Here is a 27861-nt window from a genome sequence, read left to right as displayed (position 1 = left end):
AAATGAGAAAAATGCAAACTAATACATCTTGCAAAAAGTAATTAAACAAAAACTAAGTGGGAAGGAGAAACCTGAAATATAGGAAGGCTAAAAAAGAGTGGATAGCAAATTAAACAGGAGTTTGTCATTTTGTGTTGCATACACAAAGACATCATGTCATGGAGCAGGACACAGTCCCTCTTCTGTACAAGTCTGTGGTGAGTATTCTTTCTAGAACACTTTTTTCAGTACTGGTCATGGCAATATTAAAAAAAATGGAGAAAAACTGGAAAGTGTTAAGAGAAGAGCAACTTTTGGAAGGAAAGAGGAGGTGGTAACTGACTAAAGGGTTAGTTAATGGGCAGGAATTGACTATAGCTAAAGGCTAAATCAGTATGGGGGCAAGGCTTGAAACTTAGGCCCTAACTACAAAACAAATGCTTTTTCGTTATAGCTCTGTACTGGCACAGCCCCCAAGGTAGATGTCATTTATGCCAAGAGGAGGTTTTCTGTCAGCATAGTATCACCACCTCCCTGAATGACATGAGCTATGTTGAGAAAAGCACTATTCTAACTCCATAGTTTTATCTACACTAGGGGATTTGCCAGCATAGCAATGCCAGCAAAACTTTGTAGTGTAGACCAGTCCTAGGGTAGCAAGTGATGGATACGGGCTGGAGGGAAAGCATGGGATAGATTTGAATAGGCAAAAGGGGCTGCCACAGTCACTTACCAATCAGCATCTCAATCACATTTGTATATCTGCACCTTTCCTCCCATCTTTTGTTGGTCTGTCATCTATTTAGGCTGTAGGCTCTTTGGCACAGGTAAATGTCTATAATTAGGCAGCTAAAGCACCAAGCACACTTTTGAGACACTATATAAATAATTAGTAATAGAAGTGAGTCAATAAGTTACCAAAAATATTTTAATTGCACCCTCAAGATGTGTTAACATCTTGAATGGGTAATCACAAGATCATATTGCTGTAACCTTCATCCTTCCTTGGCCATCTCATCCCTATTGTTTGTCACTTCCACTCACTGTACCACATTTAAAATTTAGATAAAAATTTTCATGGTAGATGTTTTTATTTGTTTGATAAATTGCCCTGCAGAATTTTGGGTATGAACAAATTAAAAAATCTATAAGATAAGTAATAAGCTTGAATTGAGGAGAATTATACCTGGAAGCCAAAGGGTATAACTAAAAATAATGAAAAGTTAAGAAAAAAATAATCTGAACAGGAGGAACAGTCTCTCAGAGTGAGCTCTACTAGACTGCAAAATAAACTAGAAAAGAAGGTGGCAGAAGCATCTACCAAATGAAGCCATGGAACTCCCATTGATTGAGATATTTAAATTCAACTGTACAAAGCACTAGAGAAAAAATATACTGCAAAAACTCTATGAATTATGGAGGAAAGCAAGATTATAAACTATTAATACAGTTTTTTGACTAGCACTGACTCCCAGTGTTTAGAGTGCAAATGTAATTTTATTAACCTAGTAAATTATGTTTCTCTCCATTGGAGACTAATTTCCTTTTAATAAAATGTATAGCACAGGAAGAGTAACAGCAAACACAGTGCAGGTTAATGCAGTGCTAAAGATTGAATTTCTCTTGATTTGTGTTTCCAGTCTCCGCTCTGCATCACACAATTCTAGAATCACATCCTGCATAGCAAAGGCCTGACCCTTTACTTCAGCAGAAGAGCTAAGCAACCCTTTTTCCACAGGTCTAGAATGAACTGCATGTTTAACATTTTGTACCTCAGCAGTCATTTGTCCTAAACTTTCTTCCAGAGTGCTAAGCTGCTGTTGTAAACTTGCCAGGCAGGAACTGACTTGTTTAGAGTAGCTTAGGTGTTCTTTTAAAGAAACTAAAAGAGAGTCTGTTTTTATTGTTGCACTTGTGCCTTCTTTAGCTAATGAAACACCCTCTTTCATTTCCTGTGATGTCCCAGTTCCAGCTTCCAACATGTTTCTCAGGTTGACAATGAGGTCACTGAGATCCTTCTGTTGTATGTAGTGGCTGGACGCTTGTTCTTTGATGGCCTCCTGTAAGCTTATTGGTCCCTTCTGTGCTTCAAGAACTAAGGCTTTTAATTCTTGCAGCCTTACTCGGTTGATGTAAGTGGAACCAAGGACACCAATAATAGCTCCCAGTACAGAACCAATAATGGACCAGTTCTTTGTTTTTTCTGCTCTTGTTCTCTCTTTTTCATGACTTTCCCTCACAGCTGCTGAGAAGAGAGAGAATTTTTCCCGCTCAAATTCCTCTGCACTTAAATAGGCAGTTCGGTACCTCTTCTCTTCCTGCAAAAAACATGACATATTGAAGAAACTGTGATGTGTAATTATAAAATCTCATTGAAATCTACAAATTAAATACTTGGTTAGGTGTATACATACCTTTTCCTCTATGCACAGAACTACAGTGGAATTTAAATATACCTGAGCTATGTCCTGGCATCATTTCTATTTCAAAAATGTCTTATTTTAGTGTCAGGTTTGCTTAGTGAAATCTAGTTAAAACAACCTGAGATGTAATTTTCAGTCAAAATTAAAGAATAAAAATTATGATCAAGAATTACACTTTAAGCTTCACTGTGCAGGGATTTGTCAGATATAGGGTCCACGAAAAGTGTTAGGCATGGGAAAATCTCTTTTTGCCCTTTTTCAGTCGTCTGGGATCTCTCCTGTCTTTGAACACTTTTCAAAGATAATCGCTAATGGCTCAGCTCCTTGAGTATTCTAGGATGCATTTCATCAGACCCTGGTGACTTGAAGACATCTAACTTGTCTAAGTAATTTTTAACTTGTTCTTTCCCTATTTTAGCTTCTGAGCCTGAGTGCTTGGCTTTGCAACCTTAAGATTCTTTTAAAATTACATGTGAGTTATGGGACCAGACATTAAATGAAGATTCACCGAGCACCTTCCATGCTGTGCTCTGAATGAAGAATCCTGTGGAAAACTAGTATGTGATCATATAACTAAAGATTGTATCATTGTGCATATGCAAAAGGGAGTAGATATAAGTTGACAAAGACAATCTTAAATATAGCATTTCCTAATATTGGAGTGACTTTGCAACCTAAATAACTTTCTAATCATAGCTTTTGTATATACTTATATATATATAAAAATACACAGGGCTATTAAAATCCTTTCAACTCTAAATAAGCTCTAATGCCTATCCTATAAAGTCTCAAAAGAAATAAATTCCAAAGAAAGTTACTAATTTAAACAGATTTTATCTTGAAACTCGAGCATACTATGCATTCCTGATGCCTCAGCTTTTCCAACTGTCTCCTAGATCCCCTCCATTCCACTGAAACAGTACTCAGTAAAGTAGCTGTAATGACTGCCTGTGACCCAAGAACTTCTTAATGCCAACTGACAAGGAGGTGCAAAGGGGTTACAGGCCTGACATGGGTCTGGTGTGTACATTTTAGTTCAAAGAGTGTCATGTGCGGTCTTGAATAAAAGCCTAGGTCACTCTGGTAATCAAAATCAATGTAAAATGAATATACAAATACTATGTAAGGAGTTATGTAAATATACTGAAAATATGTTGTTAAAGTCTGTAGGTACTGGTCACCAGCAAAAGTAACAAAGAGGTTTCCTGTCAGATAACAGATGTTTATTCATCTATCTGTTCACAAGTAAACTGAGTATTGCCTCATTCACAATGGGCTTTTTATCACCAACCTGAGCTGAATGCAGAAGAAGGATTGTGAGGCCTTCACAGAAAAAAAATCTAACAGGAAGAGAAAAGCAACATGGGGATGGGGGCAAACCCTACTTGGTGGACACAGTTCAAAGGTTTTCTTGATTATATTTGGGGGCAGAGAAGACACCCAAGCACCCTTCACTAAGGAAGTAAAAAACCAGCAGTTTTGTTTCATGAATAAGGAGTCTCGCTTAGCCTAGACTGAAAACACTGAAGCAAACTTTGTGTGAAATAAAACTCCTTTAGACAGAGGGTTAACCTCCCTCCAGACACTCTTCTTCTTTCGTCATACCTGAAGAAGAGCTCTGTGTAGTTCAAAAGCTTGTACCTTCCACCAACAGAAACTGGTCCAATAAAAGATATTACCTAACCTACCTTGTCTCCCTCATATCCTGGGACCCACATGGTACAACCACACTGAAAACAGGAGGTTAACCTGTTTGTTAAATTTAGTCTCTAGAAAGTGTGTTAAGATTTTGCCTCGTATGTAACCATTTGTTTCCAATATTCTTAGTCACTATTACAAGAATCTTGAATCTTTGACAATAAACTTATTCTTGTTTTCATAATAAATATATCTAAGTTCTGTGGTCTTACCACAAGGTTGTGGTTCAGAGCTGAATTTTAGAAGCTGGTTTTTCTGTTTCTTTGGGAACAGTGGGCCTGGTAATTCTGTGAGTGTTCCATGGATAAGAGGTTGGACTCATAGGTGTGTGTCTATTGCTATCTGTATAGAGAGAGTGAAGTCTGCAAAGGCCTGGAAGGTAGTGCTTGTGTTGCCAGAGGCTAGTGGATTCAGGGAGCTGATTCAAAGCAGGCACAGACAAGACTGCTTCACACTAAGGGCAGATAGCGATGGGATGCCAAATCTATGTACCCCTCAGGAGCCTCACACTGCCTGCTCAGTATAACCAAGGACCTCTTTTCTGTATTTATTCTTCTTGACTCCTTTCTGCTTACATCACAGTGAATCTCCCCTTTCTCACTGAAGCCTCTGTCTTCTATGGGCTTCTGTGACTGTCCTCTCTTCTAGTTTTCTTCTCCAATGTAGCTGACTGCTTTTTTTCAGTGGTGGTTTCAGTGTATCCTCTTTCTCTTCTCTTCTTTATCTAGGCATCGCTATATCCCGCTCTGGGGTCTGTTCTTGGTTTCCTCCTTTTCTTTCCCAATACTTCTCCCTGTGCATCATGCAAAATATGAGCAGTTTAAACTCAGCATGAAGACTTGGGAGCACTGGAGTTGCCAAATCCATTTCTTCACTTTGACTGTGATCCTTCTCTTTGAGTGGAAGAGCGAGAGCATGTGTACAAAACTGTTGATATATCACTGTCATGGGATTTGAGATGAAATCTATACTAGTGAGGGATTGTATCACCTCTTACCCTATAACCCTGAGTGCCTCACAATCCTTTGCTTCTATAGCCCTCTGCCTGGGACACTCATAATCAGCAACAAGTATGCAGGTTACACCCTGAGTGTCTGTGTGCTATGCAGCCAGTCCTGGTTCAGCAACTCTGACTTCAGCATCCTGCCTATGGCCCCAATCTGGCTTCCACCAGCCTTGGTTACAATAAACAAGGTGACCCCAACACACTTCCAGTCCCAAATTTCCCTAAAACCATGCGCCTTGAAGTGTCCAGCCCTCTCCCGGGAAGTTCAGAGAAATTAATACAGTGTGTTGCTCCATTAAAGAAACAAAAGCACATTACAGCTTATTAACTGTGATAAATACACCCTTCCCTTCAAACACAGCACTGAGCTAGTTTATAATAAAATAAAAATAAAACAAATTTATTAACAAAATATACATAGGATTAAGTGGGTTCAAGTATAAGGAATGAAGATTGAAAAAGTTACAAGTACAACATAACAGAATATGCTTTCTAGTGGCTAAGAGTTGACTTAAACTACAGTTTTTGTTCAAGGTAATTTTCTTACCAATTTTTCCCCCCCAGCCATTGATGACTCTCTCTTAGTCAGGACCTTCCACAGAAGCACAAGGGGCTGATTTTCCTTGCCTTTCTAGGTGAAAGATCTTTGCCTATGCAGGGATCTCACCTATATTCATTTTCCAGAGACATCAACACCACCCTTGGCTGAAAGACCCATCTTTCTCAGCTTGCAAGAGCTCTGCTCCCTTGTGTGTATGTCTAGTGATGGATGCCAAAGGTGGCTTCTGTTCTTGCTTATATCTTCCAAAGTTCAGTGATCTTGTTTCAAGGAGCAGGATAAACTCATGCTGTTCTTCCCTTCCTGTGGACTTTCCATTCTCTTGCTGATTTCTATGTAAATGGGGCTTTGTAGCAAGAGGGCGTGCCTTCCTCCAGGACTGACAGGGAGAAACTGCCACTCAAACCCCAGAGGGCGGGCTCAGAGACACCACACCCACCCTGCCAGAAGCAAAGGGGCGGGACTAAGACAGGAACTATAAAGGGCAGGCCCTCCAACTCAGTCGGGGGAAAGTGACTGAAGGAGAAGGATATCTCTCCCTTGGTACTGGGGCCTGGGTGTGACCCCAACCGCTGCCCTGCAGAGAAGCTGCCAGGCCTGCCTACTAGCTGGAGCTACCTGGCCCCTGCGAGCCACAAGAGCTGCCAGAGCTACCTGACACCTGCGAGACAAAGAAGCTACCTGGCCCCTGTGACCTGGAGGAGCAGCCCAACGCCAGAGACTCTGAGGGCCTGCTGGGACTGCCCCTTGCATTCTACCCCGAGGAGGTGGACTTCGACCTGGACCACAGGTACAGGAGCACAGGGGTGGAGGAAGAAACCCAGGGATAGCTGACGTCAGTCTGGCTGCGCTCAAATCTGAGCACTAATTAGCGAGTTGCGGCTGGAACCCCACTGACCCAGTGGCGGGATGGCCTACCACTGCTAGGGCCCTGGACTGGGGCGCAGTGGAGTTGGGTGGGCCTGCATTCCCCTCCCCACCCACACCCCCGGGCCTGCAAAGCCTCCATAGGCCAGTGGTTCCCAACCTTTTCTCTGCCACGGCACACCTCAAGCTCCAGGTGCTTTTCTTCCCACCCCCAGCCGCAGCTGCAGGAGGGGAGCGGTGTGGCAGAGGAGCCAACCCATTGTTCACAAAGGAGGGGAGGAGGGAAGAGAGGGAGATTGAACTCTGGCTGCTCTGCCCCTGAAGGAGGTGGGGCAGTGAGGCAGACTGACAATCAGAAGGTGACTCCCCTCCCCCTTGTTCTCACATGTACTCTTTCAAAAAATTCCTTGGCACACCTGTTTGGGCCTGATGGCACACCAGTGTGCCAGGTTGGGAAACGCTGCCATAGATTGTAGCTGGCTCACTCTGCCTGCCTCACCCTGCTTGAAGGGCTGGGCTCACAGACTGGGTTGCCTGCTCTGTCCTGCTTGAAGGGCTGGGGCTTATTGACTGCCTGCCCCACCCTGCCTGAGGGCCGGGGCCTACAGATTGCAAGCCTTGCCTGCTCCACCCTGCCTGAGGGCCAGGGCTATAGACTGCATACTTGGCTCCTCCCGCCCTGCCCGAGGGCCAGGGCTCTAGACAAAGGAAAGATAATCCCGTTTCCAGAGTATCCACACAGGTGCAGCCATGAGGGGGCATGGCCTCCGTCCGAGACAGAGAGGGAGGGACAGGCCACCTCCTCTACAGGCTTCCACTGTTTTTGGTCACACCTTGTTTAATTTTATTGGAAACATGGAGAAAGGGACTTCCCTCTTATCTGGGAAGGAATGTTTCTCCCTTTGTTTAGTCACAGACTGTAAAGCATAATAATGAGCATCCATAGTTCTTTATATAGTGTTAATACATACAACACACAACATTAGTCACCAGTGTATCATTAGCTTTCAGAAAAGACGTTACTTGATATACTTTTATAATACAGTACTATTTATATACAATCAGTTGATTCAATTTCCTTTCACTTGAGGTTCAGCCCCCGTCTTTATAGACCAGTAAACCTTTGCAATGTATTCTTTTAAATAAAATTCAGTCCAAGCTACTCTCTCCTGGTCAGGCTTAGATGCCATGCTGTCTCCTCCCCCACTTGTTAGCTTTGTTTACCTAATATGTAAATAGCCATTCATTGTCTCTGCCTGATGACCAGGCTGGTCAGAGAAGCAAACACACACTCCTTGGTCTAAGGCAGACACTGCTTATGCATGTTTATGCATTGCTTGTCAAATTTTAAGAATATAATAACTAGCACATTCATAATTTTTGTACAAATCCTATGCATACAGCATGTAAGAATATTAACCATCAGTGAATTATTAATTTTCCAATGATATTGTCCAGGAGGTCCTGGACAATTGGAAAAAGGCAAATATAGTGCTCATCTTCCAGAAAAGGAAAGTAGGAGGATGCAGGGAACTACACACCAGTTAGCCTCACCTCAGTCTCTTGAAAAATCATGGAGCAGGTCCTCAAGGAATCCATTTTGAAGCACTTGGAAGAGAAGAAGGTGATCAGGAACAGTCAGCATGGATTCACCAAGAACAAGTCATGACTGACCAACCTGATTGCTTTCTATGATGAGATGACTGGCTCTGTGGATGTGGGGAAAGCAGTAGATGTGATATATCTTGACTTTATCAAAGCTTTTGATACAGTCTTCCACAGTATTCTTGCCAGCAAGTTAAAGTAGTATGGGTTGGATGAATGGATTATAAGGTGGATAAAAAGCTGGCTAGATCATTGGGCTCAATGACTCGTGATCAATGGCTCGATGTCTGTCTGGTTGACAGCTGGTAACAAGCTGAGTGCCCCAGGGGTCAGTGCTGCAGCCAGTTTTGTTCAACATCTTCATTAATGATCTGGAGGATGGAGTGAATTGCACCCTCAGCAAGTTTGCAGATGACACTAAGCTGAGGGAAGTGGTAGATACGTTGGGAAGTAGGGATAGGATAGAGTGACAAACAAATTGGAGGATTGGGCCAAAAGGACAAGTGCAGAGTCCTGCACTTAGGATGGAAAAATCCCATGCACTGATACAGACTGGGGACCGACAGGCAAGGCAGCAGTTCTGCAGAAAAGGACCTGGGGGTTACAGAGGACAAGAAGCTGGACATGTGTCAACAGTATGCCCTTATTGACAAAAAGACTAATGGCATATTGGGCTGCATTAGTAGGAGCATTGGCAGCAGACCAAGTGAAGTGATTACTCCCTTCTATTTGGCACTGGTGAGGCTTTGTTTGGAGTACAGTGTCCAGTTTTGGCCCCCCATTACAGAAAGGCTGTGGAAAAATTGGAAAGTTCAGTGGAGGGCAACAAAAATGATTTGGGGTCTGGAGCACAAGACTTATGAGGAGAGGCTGAGAGAACTAGGCTTGTTTAGTTTGTAGAAGAGAAGAATGAGGTGGGATTTGATAGCAGCCTTTAACTACGTGAAAGGAGGTTCCAGGGAGGATGGAACTAGGCTGGTCTCGGTGGTAGATGGCAAAACTAAGAGCAATGGTCTCAAGTTGCAGTGGGGCGGTTTAGGTTGGATATTAGGAAAAAGTTTTTCACTAGGAGAGTGGTGAAGCTCTGGAATGGGTTACCTAGGGAGGTGGTGGAATCTCCATCTTTAGAGGTTTTTAAGGTGTGGCTTGACAAAGCCTTGGCTGGGATGATTTAGCTGGGGTTGATCCTGCTTTGAGCAGGGGATTGGACTAGATGAGGTCACTTCCAACTCTAATATTCTATGATAAAGTGGTGGGCAAGCAACCTGTACATAACCCTCACTGGTGGGAGCACGAAGAAGTTTTGTGGGTGCAGAGAACATGAGAAACAGGAGGATCCTGCGTGAACCTGTTATACATGGGGGCTTGTTCGGGACTAGAGCCAGCGAATAAGGTTGGTGACCCACAGATGGAAGAGACCCTGCAATGGCTTTTGAAACAGCAGGAGCAGATGCAGCAGTCGATGCAGAACTTCCAGGAAGCCCATCAGGTGGAGAGACAGGCCTTGCTTGCCTCGCAGACAGAACAGCAGAAAAACCTACAGAACTTCATAAGGGAACAGGCCAGCATGCAGCAGCAACACCTGCAATTTATGATGAGCCCTGAGGTGGGCAATGGCAGCTGACATCCGGGTTTGGGACTGTGTAAAATGGGTCCTGCAGACAATCCGGATGCCTTCCTTGGTACATTTGAGTGGGTAGTGATGGGCGCTGGTTGGGATAGGGCAACTTGAGCCCTATGTCTGGTGCCATATCTGGCCAGCAAAGCCCAGGCGGCCTATATGGCCTTTAGTGACAAGCAGGCAAGGGACTATGAGGCAGTAAGGGCGGCAGTCCTTGATCAGGTGGGCTTGTCAGCAGAGAAATACCACCCGATGTTTTGGGCGGCCCGGTGGACAAGAAGTGTGCGGCCCCAGGTGTTTGCCCAGAGGCTAATGGACTAGGGTACCTGCTGGTTGAGACCCGATATGCACACCGTTGAGGAAATAATGGATGCACTAGTCCTTGAACAGTTTTTACAAGTCCTGCCTGAGAACATTCGGGTTTGGGTCAGGAGGCATCAGCTGAGCACGGTGGATGCCGTGGTAAAGCTAACTGAAGAATATATAGAGGCCGACTTCCTGCAGAGAGAAGGTTGGCCATATAAGGAACTGGAGTTAGGAAAAAAACCCAGGCAATGCGCTGCCTCCCCCGGGAATGGCCCGGAGAGGAAGGAGGAGCCCCAAGGAGCTTCCAGTAGAGCTAGACAGATCATCTGCTGGCAACGTAAGCAGCCCGCACATTAAAAGGGCAACTGCCCACATACGGAATGTCGCTTTGCCGAATTTTAGGCTGGACTAATGCTGGAGTGGGGAAAGGAACAGAAGCTATCCACCGTTCCCGTGAGGGTGGGGCGGAAACACCAGAAGGGCCTAGTGCATACAGCCTCCACCTGCTCGCTCGTCCAAGAGGGGCTAATAAAGCCACACTGGATAATCCCAGGGGCAAGGATGAACCTATAGTGCATCCATTGGGATAGGAATACTGCCCAGTGGCCCAAGTGCCCCTTGAAGTGCAGAGCAGGTTTGGTTGGAAACGGGTCAGGGTAGTAGAGGGGCTACTGGACCCAGGGGTCTTGGGCACAGATTGGGACTCATTTCCGAGAGGGAAGAGAAACAGGGGATGGGGGCCCATGTGGGGGGGGGGGAAGTGAAGTCCTCAGAAGGAGCAGGTGAACCCCCCGTAACTAAGATGCCCCAATGAGGAGGAAGACCCCTAAGCAACAGAGCCCAGAGAGGAAAAAGAGAGAGAGGGAAGACCCTAGACAGCCGAGCCCAGACAGGAAAAAGGGTGAGGAGGAAGAACCTAGACAATACAGCCCAGAGGGGAAAAAAGGTATAGAGGAAGGAAAGGGGGAGACGGCCAGCCCAGGCCCCTTAGCAGGGGGAAAAGGGCCAGTGGAGTCTCTCCAGATGCAGCCCCCGAGAGGGGTAGCCCAGGCCTCGCTTGATGGATTGAAGGAACCAGAGGCCCTGGCAGTCCTAGAAGAGGTTGGGATGCACTCCGGTCCCCTGCTGAAAGAAAGGGGGTGAAAGGAAAGGGGACAATTCCAGGGGCGTGCCTGGTGAGTTGATCAATGGGTGCCAATGGAGCTGTGGGGCCATCCACCCCCTGCCCAGTGTACTTTCTGCAGGTGGGGGATGAATGAATCCTACAAGAGTAACCCCGGGGATCACCCAATAGAAGGGGACAAAACTTCTCCAATTGGACACCCTCCCCCACCCCCCTCGGTAGAGGAAGGAGGGGACGGAGAGAGATGTGTGACAGGGTGCTAAGCAAAAGAAAGCTGAGCCAGCTCTCTGTCATGTGAGCCTAATTAACAAAGGAGAATTGGAGCCGGCTGAATAAGACTGCACTTAGTGGGCCAAGAGAGAGCAGCTGCCAGGCTCGTTAGCCAGGGGCTAGAAAAGCTAACAGGAAGAAAGTGGGGGGCGCGGAGGGATCCCGAAAGGCAGAAGCCACAGAGTAGGGAGGAGGGTAAGCTCCACTCGGTTGATGGCTGAGACTGCAAAGCCCCTGAGGCTGTTAAGCTGGACTGTTTGTAAATAGAAGATGGTAGGCAAGCACCCTGTAAATAAACCTCACTGTTGGGAGTACACAGCCCAAGTCTTTGAGTGGTTTGTGGGCACAGAGGACCTGAGGAACAGGAGGGCCCTGTGCGAAGCCGTTAGTCACCTTTTTGAAGTTAAATGCTTTCCTCGTACAAGGATGTTAAATTTAATTACATTATGGTCGCAATCACTGAGCAGTTCAGCTGCATTCACCTCTTGGACCAGATCCTGTGCTCCACTTAGAACTAAATAAAGAATTGCCTTTCCTCTTGTGGGGTACAGGACATTTATGGTGTCTAGAAATTTTCTCTGCACCTCTTCTTGAAGTGATGTATACCCTTACAGCCTATGGCCGCCTGTGATCTATTGATGGCTCCCCGCTGTCCTCAGGACCTGTATTTTAGGAGATGGTCCCTGTGGAAGTTTTTGTCTGGAAACACAGGGAAATATTGCAAGTTGGGATGATACACTTTCCACTGATCCTTGGTATCCTCCTGGCTGGATCTCCACGATCCCCTCATCCATTGGTGAAGACAGGAAATCAGCTTCCCTTTGGAATTTTGTCAGTGACACTAATCAGGACAAGCCAACATTGATCCAAACTCTGACCCAAGAGAAATTCAGGTAAGAGTGGCTGCCCAGGGTGGTAACTCTGAGTCTAGGGCAAGATTCCCCTGTAAATACCAACAGTTCACTGATGTGTTTGAAAAGAAAAATGCAGGTATCATCCACACACACGGAGCCTATGATTGCCCAATAGATTTGCAACCAGGAGCGCAAGTCTCATTTGAGCAAATCTACACTATATCAGAGTCTGAAGAACTGGACCTCTGTGTTAAGAAGAAAGATGGCGGCCTCTGGCTCTGTCTAGATTACTGAGCCTTGAATCAAATCACAATCAGGAATTAATTCTTGCTGCTGTAATTCCCAAGTTGCTGGATTGCATGGGGATTGCCTGAATATTTACAAAACTAGAGCTACAGGGGCCTACAGTCTTGTGTGTATTAGAGCAGGAAATGAAAGAAAAACAGCATTTAGGCCTTGTTATGGCCACTTTAAGTATTAGTGATACCATTCAGTCTAACAAATGTCTGAAGCATTTTCTAACATTTCCTCACTAATGTGTTCAGGATATAGTAGACCAATATACTGTAGTCTCTCTCGACAATATACTCTTTTTTTTCTGACAGATTAGAGCAGCATAGTATCTATGCCAGGATAATCCTAGAGAGACTGTGAACATGGCCTTAATGCTAAATTAGAAAAACATGCTTTTGATCAAACCACTATAGAGTTCCTGAGTTTTACCCTGTCTCCTGAAGGAATCAAGATGAATCCATGCAAGGTACAGGTGTTTGCAATTGGGTTGCATCTCAAAATGTCCCTGACCTGCAATGCTCTCTTTAGGCTTTTCCAGTGTTTCTCATTAGTTCATCCCGAATATCTCAAAGCAAATCACACCTCTTACAGCCCTTCTCTGCAAGAATGTTCAGTTCCATTGGCCCCATGAGGTCTAAACTGCTTTTAAACAATTAAAGCTAGCCTTTACCACTGCTCCTATATTGGTTTACCAGGATGCCATGCAGGCATTTGTTGTAGAAGCAGACACTTCCAGTGTGGTGACTGAAGCAGTACTCTCACAGAAGAACTGTGAAACTCTGGACAAAGAATTTCTAGCCATCAGAAATGGCATCATTCTTAAGGAATAGCATCATCCCCTCAAGGAAACCCAGCATCTGCTTCAGGTTTTTAACAACTATATAAATGTAGAGGACCTGTGCAAGGCTAAAGTATTGAAGCAGCGACAACTTGGCTGGGCCTTATCCTTTTCACAGTTCATTATCTCTTACCATCCTGGAATTAGAAAGCTGATGTCTTATCCCAAAAGGGAAAATATTACACCAATCAAAAAGGTCTGAGCCAGGAACCATCTCAGATACTTAAAACCCATAATTTCCTAAATGCCACCATCCAACAAGATTTCTTTTCTCTACCCATTCTACCTCTGCTTTGAGAATACCTTCTGATGAGTTAGCAACACTAAACAATGAGCCACATGACACACAGAAGGGAGTCATGTTTCTGAAGACTGTATCTAAGTTCCCCCTGGTCCTCCATGTGTGGAGGCACTACAAGTATGCATGATTTCCTGCTAGTGGGACATCTGGGGCACTTCAAAACACCATGTTTGGTAACTAGTTTCTTCTGGTGGCTCCAAATGTGTTCTACAACATAGTCCTTTGTTGCTTCCTGCAATGTGTGTATTAAGGAGGTATGTAATAAAAAACTGATCTCACAACATAAAAGATGATTAACTGTCAGACCATTAAGATTGCATGTGAATGCATTCACTGGATGAGGTCTGAGGAGGAAAATCTGTACAGGGAAAAGGGTGGAGTAGGTACTGCAGCAGCATCACTATGATACCATATGGCACACAAGCAGAAAAGAGACTTGCAGGTTAAAATATTTACTCAGCAGGCACTTTGATGTTAATGGATCAGACACAAACTTGGAAATCATGAGACTGGTTCTGATATCAATTTCTTGTGAAACCTTATATGAGTCACTTGCTCTCTCAGACCCTCTACTTCACCATTTGTACAACAGGGATAACAACAAACTACACCTTAACCTTGACCTTGACTGGAGATAAGCCAGTTGAGAGTCTCTGTGTTAAACTTAGAAGCAAGAACAATAAGGGTGATGTCATAGTGGGTGTTTGTTATAGACCACCAGACCAGGAGGATGAGGTAGATGAGGCTTTCTTCAGTCAACTAGGGAAAGTTTCCAGTTCACAGGACCTGGTTCTCATGGGGGACTTCAATCACCCTGACACCTGCTGGAAGAGCAATACAGCAGAGCACAGACAATCCAGGAAGTTTTTGGAGAGTGTTGCGGACAACTTCCTAGTGCAAGTGCTGGAGCAACCAACTAGGGGGCTGTGCTCCTCTTGACCTGCTACTCACAAACAGGGAAGATTTGGTAGCGGAAGTAGAAGTGGGTGGCAATCTAGGCAGCAGTGACCATGAGATGGTAGAGTTCAGGATCCTGACAAAAGGAAGAAAGGAGAATAGCGGGACCATGGACTTCAGAAAAGCAGACTTTGACTCCCTCAGGGAGCTGATGGCAGGATCCCCTGGGAGGCTAATATGAGGGGGAAAGGAATCCAAGAGAGGTGGCTGTATTTTAAAGAAACCTTATTGCGGGCACAGGAACAAGCCATCCCGATGTACAGAAAGAATAGCAAATATGGTAGGCGCCCAGCTTCACAGACAAGGTCAGCTCCCAGACTACTGCACTGGGCATTTTCTAACATTTCCTCACTAATGTTTCAGGATATATTAGATCAATATACTGTAGTCTCTCTTGACAATATACTCTTTTTTTTTTTTCCTGACAGATTAGAGCAGCATAGTATCTATGCCAGGATAATCCTAGAGAGACTATGTGAACATGGCCTTAATGCTAAATTAGAAAAACATGCTTTTGATCAAACCACTACAGAGTTCCTGAGTTTTACCCTGTCTCCTGAAGGAATCAAGATGAATCCATGCAAGGTACAGGTGTTTGCAATTGGGTTGCATCTCAAAATGTCCCTGAGCTGGACAGAATGGAGAGGAGATGAACATCCCTCAGTGCTGAAGGAGAAGGTTCAGGACTATTTAGAAAGATTGGACATACCAAGTCTATGGGGCCAGATGCAATGCATCTGAGGGTGCTGAGGGAATTGGCTGATGTGATTTCAGAGCCATTGGCTATTACCTTTGAAAGCTCGTGGCAATTGAGAGAGGTCCCTGATGATTGGAAAAAGGCAAATATAGTGCCCATCTTCAAGAAAGGGAAGAAAGAGGATCCAGGGAACTACAGACCGGTCAGCCTCACCTCAATCCTTGGAAAAATCATTGCGTAAGTCCTCAAGGAATCCATTTTAAGGCACTTGCAAGAGAGGAAGGTGATCAGAAACAGGCAACATGGATTCACCAAGGGCAAGTCATGCCTGACCAACCTGATTGACTTCTATGAAGAGGCTCTGTAGATGTGGGGAAAGCGGTGGACGTGCTATACCTTGACTTTTGTGAAGCTTTTGATACAGTCTCCCACAGTATTCTTATCAGCAAGTTAAAGAAGTATGGGTTGGATGAATGGACTATAAAATGGATAGTGAGATGGCTAGATAATCGGGCTCAATGGGTAGTGATGAATGGCTCCATGTCTAGCTGGCAGCCGGTAACAAGAGCAGTGCCCCTTGGATCGGTCCTGGGGCCGGTTTTCTTCAAATAACTTCATTAATGATCTGGAGGACGTGGTAGATTGCACCCTCAGCAAGTTTGCAGATGACACTAAGCTAGGGGGAGGTAGATACCCTGAAAGGTGAGGACTGGGCCAAAAGAAATCTGATGAGGTTCAACAAGGACAAGTGCACAGTCCTCCACTTAGGACGGAAGAATCCCATGCCCAGCTACAGACTGGGGGCTGACGGGCTAGGCAGCAGTTCTGCAGAAAAGGACCTGGGGGTTACAGTGGATAAGAAGCTGGATATGAGTCAGCAGTGTGCCCTGGTTGCCAAGAAGGCTAATAGCATATTGGGCTGCCTTAGTAGGAGCATTGCCAGCAGATCGAAGGAAGTGATCATAACCCTCTATTCAGCATAGGTGAGGCCGCATCTGGAGTACTGTGTCCAGTTTTGGGCCCCCCACTACAAAAAGGATGTGGACAAGTTGGAGGGCAACAAAAATGATTAGGGGGCTGGAGCACAAGACTTATGAGGAGAGGCTGAGGAAACTCAGCTTGTTTAGTCTGCAGAAGAGAAGCGTGAGGGGGGATTTGATAGCAGCCTTTAACTACCTGAAAGGGGGTTCCAGGGCGGATGGAGCTAGGCTGTTCTCAAGGGTGGCAGATGACAGAACTAGGAGCGATGATATCAAGTTTCAGTGTGGGAGGTCTAGGTTGGACATTAGGAAAAACATTTTTCCCTAGGAGGGTGGTGAAGCACTGGAATGGGTTACCCAGGGAGGTGGGGGAATCTCCATCTTTAGAGGTTTTTAAGCTGCAGCTTGACAAAGCCCTGACTGGGATGATTTAGCTGAGGTTAGTCCTGCTTTGACTAGATGACCTCCTGAGGTCTCTTCCAACTCTAATATTCTATGATTCTATGACCTTGGCAGTCCTGACAGCTTTAGTCCTATGCCATGTATGCAGTCACATGGGCTATCTTCTTCCAGGCACCTCATAACATACTGACCTGACCCACCAGCTCAAGTGCTATTCTTAATTCTTTCTTTTTTCCTATCACTCTGGTGCCAGAAGTACTGGAAGTCCCTCTCACAATACTGATTGGAAAGCTGCACTTCAGCTCCACCTATTGGCATTCTGATCCAAGTAGAAGTGCCACTTATTTTTGAGTCTGCATAGCCTTAATAAAGGTTAGGGAGCGCTGCAATCTGACAGGTGGCAACAGGGAGTGTTATCATGGACACCCAGTTGGACTTAGGACTAAGTCATAAGAGTGAGGTGGAAGATGCATGGGGCCATGCACGTATTATTTCACCTAGAGCCAGTCCTGTCAAACAGATTAGTTGCTCATGAATTCTGCCTTTAAAAACATTCAATTCTAGACTTTCGTATTGAATCCCAGCTTTACAGGGAACGCTGTACCAACTACCCTTGCCTCCTTAGACAGACAATTTATTCTCTTTGTTCACTCAATCTTGGGTTTTCGTCCACTGCTTTACTAGCACACTGCAATCCTAACTTATATGATCCATCTTTATAATGTGTAGTGTACCAAATTCATCCCTGGTAGAACTTCAATTAAGTCAGTGGCACTAAAGATTAATTAAGGTTTCAATTTTGGAAATAGGATTGGCTATTTGCAACAATGATCAGTAGAGGTAAAAACAAGGGACACATGGGGTTTTCTTCACTTTGATCCAATGTCCTCAAGCACAAATCTTGTCCTATCCCCTACCTGCAGCAATCTGTGTTCCAGGGTAGCCAGTTCTAAGTACTGGGTGTCTTCTCGGGATACTCGATCCAAACGATCCCGAACTTCCTTCAGTTTGATTTGCTGGGCTTCTACGTTCTCACGAGCCTCTCGTACGTTGCCTCGAGCTACCATAAACACTTTTTCAGCCTGAAAAGAGGGAAGTCAAACAAGTTCCTGTTTAACATTGAGTAGGTATAAATTGCTGATTTATATGGATGTGAATTTGGATAAGGGAGATTTCTCAGTTAATATGGTACAGAAGACAAACTGCATTTGTTATCATAGGCTTGAACACATTCATAATATTTATTCATTCATTCCTCAGTTCATTTCTAGCAGAAAAGATATACAGTGACACTTTTTCTGCAGTTCCATGAAGCAGTCTCTTTTGTCCTGGTGAGCTGAGTATCTGCAGTCTTTGTGACCCAGGAATCTCTTGGTGCCAACTGGCAGAGGGCACAGGGATATATAAGGTTTACAGAGATCCCCTAGATCTGCTATCTATACACTAGTTCACCGAAGTGTGTCATGTGAGGTCTCTACTGAACATCTGTGTTGCACTGGTCTTCATAATTGTGAAAAATATATGTACTGATAGTTTTCAGTATATACACATAATTTCTTACAAGCTATGTTCTTAAGGTCTATGACTTTGGTCTGGTCACCAGAACGTGAGAAAATAGACATCTCTTGCCTGAAATAAATCTGTCTGTCTGTCTGGTTACAAGTAAATTGAGTATTGTATGGTTCACAATGGGCATCCTGCCCTGGAGAAGTGTCACAGTTTTTCTTTCTATTTCAAAGCTAGAACTTATGTTTTAACAAGACAACTCATCACTTGCAGCCTTCCTCATTGTCTATGTATGTTAACAATGCAAAGGAATTACCTCTGTCACTTTTCCTTGAGCCTCTCGAACTTCATTAAGACCAACAAACTCTTCATATCTATCCCACCAACTTTTGACTGTTGTAGAGATTCTTTGGAGGGAGTTTCTTCCCAAAACTTTCCCTACTTCTGTCATCCGATGAAAAAGTATCATGGCCATTTCCACTGAAGTCTTAGTCTCAGGCCTCTTAGGTACTGGCGAGCAGTAAGTCCTCACTATATGTAAATTCATTCTTTGTCTCCTCAGTATAAATGAATGGCGATATTGCATGCCATACCACACTGAGGATATGGTACCATTACACCTCATGGGATCTAAATCTTGACTCCAATCACTGATTAAAACCACTGCAAGGATAAAGAAGCAAAGAAGAGTCACCAAATGAAAAGGAAACTAATACATATCTCTTAAATCTAACATACATAAGGCTGTAAAAAGGAAATTAACACTAATGATGGCTCCACAACCATTACTTACCTAGACTGCACTAGGATACTTTCCATGGTTTTCATCAAAATGTTTACGTATGGAAATTCTGCCATACATTCTTGCCCTCCTCCTATTTATAAGTATTCCTTCCCATCATGCCTCCTGATTATTAATTCACTCAAGGGACCTTGAGAAGTGGATTTTTACAGAATTGGTACCAACAGCAACTGCCACAAAGTAGCACAGCACTCAAGCACAGAAGCGATTTACCTATGAATCTGTTTGCTATGCACTTCCACACTTGAACTCAGCACTATTTCATTCCTTCTACTGATCCTGGGGGAACGTGGGGGAAAGCAGATGGAAAAAAAGGGAGAGACACAAAAAAAGAAAAGATCAATGAGGGGGGGGACACCCCTGAGAAATTAAGTAGTGAGGTGAGGAAAGACAAATACACAATGGACAGAGGTAAAACAGTGGAAGTACCAAATTTAGTATTCAACATAATTTCGCCACATAAAAGTATCTGGAAAACTAAAATCTAGACATGAATCACTAAAATCATCAAGGTAGCTGGTAGTAACTGCACAGAAAGGGTTGCTTTCTGAAATAGGCCTAAAAGGCGCATACATTGTTCCTTCCCCCACCCCCGAAAAAAAGGTAGATGCCCTACTGGTGTGATATTTAAATATTCATTTCTATGCCTTTTGAATTTTTGTTTGGCTTCACTTTACAATTTTTAATTGGAAATCTTTGAAATTGCATTTATTCATCCATAGCCATTTTAGTTTTCACTGTTGACCAAAATCTTACAAAAACATTGACTCTCTATAGAAAACTTGGTAGCGAGTTGGGTCCTCGGTAGACCTGGTGCAACAGGTAGTTAAATAGGACTTAGGATTCTTATTAGCTGATTGATGAGGCTGGATATGCATAACCCCTTCTTCATTAGAAAATAACCTTCTCCATCAGAAGCTTTTATGACCTTTTATGGGGTCAGATTTTATCATACAATAGAGAAGCAGTCATGTACAACTGCTTAAGGATAAAACATTCTCATCAGCAGCTGCACTTCTATCCACCACAGGACTGCTCCCTGGTTAAGCATTACCAAAAAAACAAAAAACAAAAACAACCCAACAGCTTAGGAAATTAATAGAAGCTTTTTGTAAGGAATTGCTGATAAATTGCCACACAAAAACACCTCATTTCATTATTTAGAATTAAGATTTTTTCAAATTCATTTCCTCACAACAACAGTGAAAACTCTAACTAGAGGGTTACAACTTTCATTGCTCAAGTAGGCTGAGCTCTGTGTTATCCAACTTAAGAGCAAACAGAGGCCTGGCTGGGGGAACTGGCTGGAGTGGAGGCAGGACTTGCCTGTCCATCACTGTATTGTGATGCAATATAATTACTGAAGGCAGTGAGTTCAATGAATGTAGAACACACTTTGCTACAATGTTGAGAGCTTGTGGAAAGTTGATCACCTGTCACTATAACTAAACTGTTGCCCCTGAATTCTGTACACATTCTACAGGGTGCACTCTGATAATCTGCTGTTCTTTAACCAAAGTTAGAGTACATAGTTCAGGAGGCTGTGGTCCATGATCCATGTTATTTTTAGCAGAGAAAAAAAATATTTACTTGCATAACTATACTTTCTATGTCAGTTACAAATGTCATCAGTTATGACAGCCCCTATAAATCTCTCATCAGAATTGTCGCATTCACGCCATGTTAGAGATTTTTGATGCTGAACAAAGAGAGAACAATCATCATCAACACCATCTTCTTGATTTTATCTGTGACACTCTCTGCTTGCAATTGTAATTGATGCTCTGGCCCAGTTTTCATGGTACTGTAATTTAACTGACATTCTCTCTGCAATGCCAATCTCTTTTCACATTTGGGCGAAGTTTCCACAGCATGGGTGATTGTGTTACACTCGTTTGCTTGCAGCTGCCTTTTTCACTCAGGAGTTTCACGCTGACTGTGTTTGGATTGTCACTCAGCCATTGCAGATGCCAATTGTTTGTTATTGGCATTAAATAGGTAGTAAACTGTAAAAATTAAAAAAACATAACGTAATACACCTATATAGCCGATAAATATAGATAGGTACTTATCTTAATCTCACCCAACACCCATAGGAAGGAGTACTGAATAACCCAAACTTTTAAAGTAGGAGTATTTTCTATTCTTTTTACACACACCTCCCTTATGACAAGGTTTCTGTGTGTTCCATATTTCCCCCACTCTTCCATAAGCAGGACCTCCATTCTGACCTCTTCTCTGTATGCCCCCCATTTCTCCATTCCCACTATATTAGGGTTCTCCATTCTGCCCCCCCCCCACATCATGCCAGGGCTCTGTGTGCCCCCCCAATTTTCCCCTTCTTCTATCCCAGGGTCCTCCATTCTCCCCCAGATGGCATGTTACTTGGCAGGAGATAGACAAGGATGGGCAGGTTGTGGCCACCAGAAAGAAGACTGGGAGGAATTCCACACAGCTAGAAGTTTCCAACTGATACCGGGTCCTCAGCGTAGAAACTATGGAATACCTCTCTAGATACAGCTAGTCCAAGGGAATCGAGAGATGCACAGGACACCCCTGTGGATGGCAGTTCAGCCCAACCTGTAAGAAAAAAAATCAAGCTTGTCCACAAAGCGGTCTCCAACTGCCCAAGGAAGATAGAAGATCCTTCTTTAGGATTTAATACTCTAAGACAGGATAGGTTTTTGACTCGATGGGAAGGAATCCATTGGTGATGAGGATTCATATTGGCATCAATGACACTGTGTCATGGGCTATTTCACAGATAGTAGATGACTTCAGGGAACTGAAGTGTGCTGAAGAAGAAGAATATTCCAGTGATTTTCTCTGGGATCCCTCCTGTCCCATGAGCAAAGATTCTGGAAGTGAACCACTGGCTGGATAAGTGGGGTAAGGTGGAGTCTTTTGGTTTTGTGGAACATTGGTCCACCTTCTACAGGGAGGGGAGAGACATTATACAAGGCTTCTTTCTCATTTGATTGGTTAATTAGTTACAGGGGACATACAATGCGAATGTTTGCTATTACATTATAACAGGATATAGATAATTGAAAACAATCCATGCAGAATCCTGTTTGCTTTCATGAAGTTTAAGCACCAAAAACATTCTTATACATTTAACAATCACTTTGATATATATTAATAAACAAGTGAATTGACCTGGCTTCCAGTTATGCATTTGTGAATGTTCAGTGAAGCCTGGACTTTGACATGAGCTGGCACCTGATCTGCCAGCATCAAAAATGTCTTTACCCATTGAGAAAGAGGGGACTGGTAGGAAGTTATACAGTGAGATAGCAGTACAGCACTTTGGTGGAGCAGGACTTAGCGGCTTACACTGGGACCTTGATCCAAATTTGGCAGAGAGGATAGGGTCAGGTTCACCTATGGGTGCAGAAGGCAGAAAGCCCTGATACAGGGAGTATAAAGTACACTCCTGATACACATCGACTCTAGTGACACCATCACAGGTCCTAACCACATCATCCACAACATCAGGAGCTCATTCACCTGCACATCTACAATGTAATATGTGCCAGCAATGCCCCTCTGCCATGTACATTGGCCAAACCGGACTGTCACTACGCAAAGGAATAAATGGACACAAATCGGACATAAAAAATAGTAACACCCATAAACCAGTCGGAGAGCTCTTCAATCTCCCAGGACACTCTGTAGCTGACTTGAAAGTTGCCATACTTCTACAAAAAAACTTCAAAAACAGACTTCAAAGAGAAACTGCAGAGCTTGAACTCATCTGCAAATTTGACACAATCAAACTGGGTCTGAATAGGGACTTGGAATGGTTCTCTCATTACACGAAGTAATTGTCACTGTTCACACATTCTCACTTCCTAATCAATGGCTGTGAATAGGCCTCAACTACTCTAACTGAATGAAATTTGCTTATATCTACCTTCCCCATTGTTGTTCCTTACCCTTGGATAGGTGTATATATATATATATACACACCTATCTGATTTCTATTCCTTACATCTGACGAAGTGGGTTGCAGCCCACGAAAGCGTATGCCTGCAGAAATTAAATTTGTTAGTCTTTAAAGTGCTACAGGACTCTTGTCATTTTTACTCCTGATATAGAGGAAGTATAGAGGAGAGACAGCCCTGAGGACAGAAGGGTCAAAATCCTGAGATCTCAGCCCAGGTGGAGACTCAGAGCCCCCTAGCCTAACTTGGAGGGCTTCATCATTGCTGGACTCTTTATATACCCTGAAAGGGATGGACATAAACACGTGACCTGGCCAAATGATTGAGTTACAAGAAGGGACAGATCACAGGACCAGAGCAGTAGCCAACAAGGAGTGCCGGGAAAGAACAGAAGCTGCCACACCTTGCCCAACCACTGGGAGGCAACTGCAGTGAGTGATCTCCTACACACCATAGTTTTGACAAGCTGTAGAAAAATAGGTGCTATATTGCTGTTGCTGCTGAAATTTGGAAAGAACTTTAAGGAACACTCAGAAAAAATGCCCAAGAACAAAGACAGTGAAGTAGATGGAAGAAGTGCTTTCTGAGCCTCATTTTCTTGCCAATATTCTCAACAAGAAAGTACCAGGGTAGATGCCTAACTGCTGAAGAGGAAGATGTTGCTATGACATGGGCATCTAATAACCATGCTAACCATAATAAGTTTCAAGAATGGAAGTGAACAATTCAAGCAGTACTTTTGTTGCTGTAATTTTAATGAAAGTCAACCACTGAACTGCCAGAAGTCACTAGCTAAGCACATAGAGCCAGACTCTCTTGAAGTGCTAAACCAACTTTGTTGGCAGTAGCCTCTTTGCATATTCAGAGAATATTTTCTTCATTAGGACTAGTTCATTCAAAATTGAGCAACTGTTTGGAAGCTGAAAAAAGCAGGAAAGAATGTTTTCCTCTGCCAAGCTTATTTTTTTATTCTAGTATGAGAGGATGAAATCTACTAGTTCTAAAAACCTGAAGGCATTGGTGACAAGAAACAGTTCAATTCATTAACTACATTTAATACTTCCTTTGTTTAATAAAGCAATTTGTTTTAAATGAAAAACATGTTTTGATAAACTTATTTTTTTTCTTATTTTTCCAGCACATTTAAGGTAGTTTTATTTAACTAATAAAAACAAATTTTAAAATGCTGTTTTTGTGCATTTAAAATTAAATTCTAATTTACATCCAAATGCAGTGTAGCACAAATCATGAATAAAAAAACCCATCTAGTAAATAATAAATGTTATTAATCATTTTCTAACAATAAAAAAATGTAAAATATAAAAATCTGAGTAATTGTATGTTAAACTAAATAATTCCTTAAATAAATGTGTATAGATATATAACCTCCTGGTTAGCAAAACAAAGTACCAAATTTTGTGTAAAGGCTATATTTAATTGCAAATATGTTTTCATGGTTATACCAATTAATAAGCATGAACCCTTCTTTAGCACAATCACTAAAAATTGCAAAACAAGATTAACACCAATTATTTAAATCAAGATTCCCTGTTCATTTAAATCATGATTAACACTGGAGCGTATAAATCATATTGATTTAAAACAATCCACCATGGCCTAATCTATTATCATCATATTTAGCATACAGATGAAAGAACTGAGAAATCACACTGCAATGCCTACCTTAAATTCAGTGGTCCAATGCTACATTGTTTAATTATGTAAAGAAAACTACAATCTTAAGAATATAACCTCAACACCTCCACATCCCCTGAAGCAGATAAAGAAAACAAAGTTGAATATTGAAGATTTCTAACCTTACCAACATCACAAATGTCTAGTACATATTTACACTATGACGTCTATATAAAATCAGATCAATTATACAATACTTAAACAAAACCCATGTGCAGCTATTATTGAAATTACAAACACCTCACTTCCTGCTAAAATTCTTAATAATTTCCTTACGTCTATTCTTACAAAACAACACATTAAAAGGCTAGAGTTCATAGATTTTAAAACCAGAAGGGACCATTATGACTTGCATAACACAGGCCATACAATTTCACAAAGTGATTCTTGTATTAAACCCATAAGTTTTTTTAGAGAACTTTCCATGATCACTCCAAGATCTCTTTTTTGAGTGGTAACAGCTAATTTAGACCCCATCATTTTGTATGTATAGTTGAGATTATTTTTTTCCAATTATTCATGACTTTCCACTTAACTATGAATTTCATCTGCCATTTTATCACCCAGTTTAGTGAGATGCATTTATAACACTTCGCAATCAGCTTTGTATTTAACTATCTTGAGTAATTTTGGATTACCTGCAAATGTTGCCACATCACTATTCACCCCTTTTTCCAAATCATTTATGAATATGTTGAACTGCACTAGTCCCAGTACAGATCCCTGGGGACCCCATTATCTACCTCTTTCCATTGTGAAATTGACCCTTTGTTTCCTATCTTTTACTGATCCATAAGAGGACCTTCCCTCTTATCCTATGACTGCTTTCTTTGCTTACGAACCTTTGGTGAGGGACCTTATGAAAGGCGTTCTGAAAGTGCAAGTACATTATATCAACTGGATCACCTTTGTCCACATGCTTCTTGATTCCGTCAAAGAATTGTAATAGAGTAATGAGGAAGGATTTCACTTTACAAAAGCCGTGTGGACTCTTTCCCAACATATTCTGTTTATCTATGTATCTGATAATTTGGTTATTTACTATAGTGTCAACAAATTTGCCTGGTACTGAAGTTAGGCTTACTGGCTTGTAATAGACAGGATTGCCTCAGAAGCCTTTCTTAAAAATAGGCGTTATATTAGCTACTCTGCAGTCATCAGGCACAAAGGCTGATTTAAGTGACAGGTTAGTTCTGCAATTTCATATCTGAGTTCCTTCAGAACTCTTGGGTAAATACCATCTGGTCCTGGTGACTTAGCACTATTTAATTTCTCAATTTGTTCCAAAAACTCCTCTACTGACACCTCAGTCTGTGACATTTCTTCACATTTGTCACCTAAAAGGAATGGATCAGGTGTAAGGATATCCCCTACATCCTCTGCAGTGAAGACCAATGCAAAGAATTAATTTCATTTCACTTCCTTGACTGCTCCTTTAGTACCTCGATCATCCAGTGGCCCCACTTCCTGATTCTGATGTATTTAAAATAGAAAAAGGTTTTGTTTTTGTGTCCTTAGTTGCTTTTCAATTTCTTTCTTGGCCCGCCTTATACTTTTACACTTGCCAGAGTTTATGCTCCTTTTTATGTTCCTCACTAGAATTTGACTTCCAATTTTTAAAGGAGGCCTTTTCACTTCTAACCAACTCTTTTACTCTGCTGTGTAGCCATGTTGACATTTTGTTGTTCTACTGGCTTTTGTTTTTTGGTGTACACATTTAATTTGAGTCTCTGTTATGATGTTTTAAAATAGTCTCCATGCAGTTTGCAAGCACTTCACCCTTGTGACGGTTCCTTTTAATTTACACTTAACCCACTTGTTTCTTGTAGTTCCCCTTTTTGAAGGTAATGCTACTGTGGTGGGCTTCTTTGGCATTTTTCCTTTTACAAAGATGTTAAATTTAATTACATCATGGTCACTATTACTGAGCAGTTCAGCTAAATCACCTACTAGACCAGATCCTGTGCAGTACTTAGAACTACATCAAGAATTGCTTCTCCTATTGTGGGATCCAAGACAAGCTGCTCCAAGAAGCAGCCATTTATAATGTCAAGAAATGTTGTGTCTGCATCCCTCACTGAGGGATATACACCCTGACACACCCAATCACTATGAGGATAGTTGAAATCCTCCCTTATTATTGCATTTCCTACCTTTGCAGCCTCTCTAATCTCCGGGAGCATTTCACAATCACAATCATCATCCTGGTCAGGTGGCCCATAGTATATGTCTACTGCAATTATTATTATTGTTCAAACAGGGAATTTCTATTCATAGAGATTTTATGGTACAGTTAAATTAAAAATCTTAAATGAATCAATTTCACTTTATGCTTTCTTTCACATAGAGTTCCACTCCTCCTCCAGCACGCCTTACTCTGTCCTTCCTACGTATTTTGTACCCTGGTATTACCATGTTCTACTGATTATCCTTATTCCACCAAGATGTCTTGTATATCACTACTCTCGTTTAATGCCAGGCACTCTAGTTCATCCATCCAATTTCGTTGCCAGAAGAAGCCAAAAGATTAGTCTCACCCCAAAAGAGAATTCAAAGAAAGACAACGCTCGACATTTGTATACTTTCTGCACTAACAGGTTTACATGCAGATCTCCATGGAATTTACGACAACCTCGTCTGAACGCCTGCATCATGCAGGCCACTGAAATTCAACTCAAGCACTTCCCCCAATCCTCCCTGTATGCTCCCCGCGTACCGCCCGCCAACCTTCCCTGCACGCCCTCCGGACATCCCTCCATACTCTGTACACCAACCTCCCGTTCTCCCCGCGCGCTCCATCCCATTCCCTGCACCCCTTTTCGGTACCTGCCCCGCTTCTCCACGCCGTCCCCAGCAAATCCCTTCCGCGCGCGGCGCCACTTCTCTCTCGGCTCGGGCACGCGCTCCCACCCGGGCCACGCGTCGCGCACGCCGCACGCTCACGGAGCTCGGGTCCGCGCCCTGCTTGACCACTCTAGGGAGGAAGGGCTGAACTCGGCAGCAGGCGCCTGAAACCGTACGGTGGCCGCATAAAATCAGACGGAAGTGCTACCCGCCCGGTTGTACTTCCGGGGCAGCTGTGGCTGGGGGTGCGGACTGCGAGAACGAGCAACGCTATGTCGGGCAGAGAC

General features: G+C 43.0%; 1 protein-coding gene across 4 annotated transcripts; it reads right to left on the bottom strand.

Moving 5' to 3' along the window:
- CCDC51 (coiled-coil domain containing 51) lies at positions 1 to 27857 on the bottom strand. 4 transcript variants are annotated; one of them, XM_067540384.1, is made up of 6 exons: positions 27557 to 27857; positions 21595 to 21668; positions 19080 to 21094; positions 18603 to 18949; positions 17698 to 17862; positions 1 to 2297 (listed from the first exon to the last, which is right to left on the bottom strand). In XM_067540384.1, exons 4-6 carry the CDS (start codon positions 18909 to 18911, stop codon positions 1515 to 1517), a joined length of 1257 nt encoding a protein of 418 aa, XP_067396485.1. In that variant the 5' UTR covers positions 18912 to 18949; positions 19080 to 21094; positions 21595 to 21668; positions 27557 to 27857; the 3' UTR covers positions 1 to 1514. The 4 variants fall into 4 exon arrangements, with proteins under 4 accessions (XP_067396485.1, XP_067396491.1, XP_067396497.1 ...); XM_067540390.1 differs by having other exon boundaries at positions 19302 to 21094; XM_067540396.1 differs by having other exon boundaries at positions 20909 to 21094.
- Positions 27858 to 27861: the final 4 nt, after the last annotated feature.

The sequence above is a fragment of the Emydura macquarii genome, unplaced genomic scaffold (genome assembly GCF_026122565.2).
Source record: "Emydura macquarii macquarii isolate MOO-44397 ecotype Brisbane River unplaced genomic scaffold, CSIRO-AGI_Emac_v2 contig_71, whole genome shotgun sequence".
NCBI lineage: Eukaryota > Metazoa > Chordata > Testudines > Chelidae > Emydura > Emydura macquarii.
The sequence above is the reverse complement of the archived record's forward strand: the minus strand, read 5'-3'. Positions and strand labels throughout refer to the sequence as shown.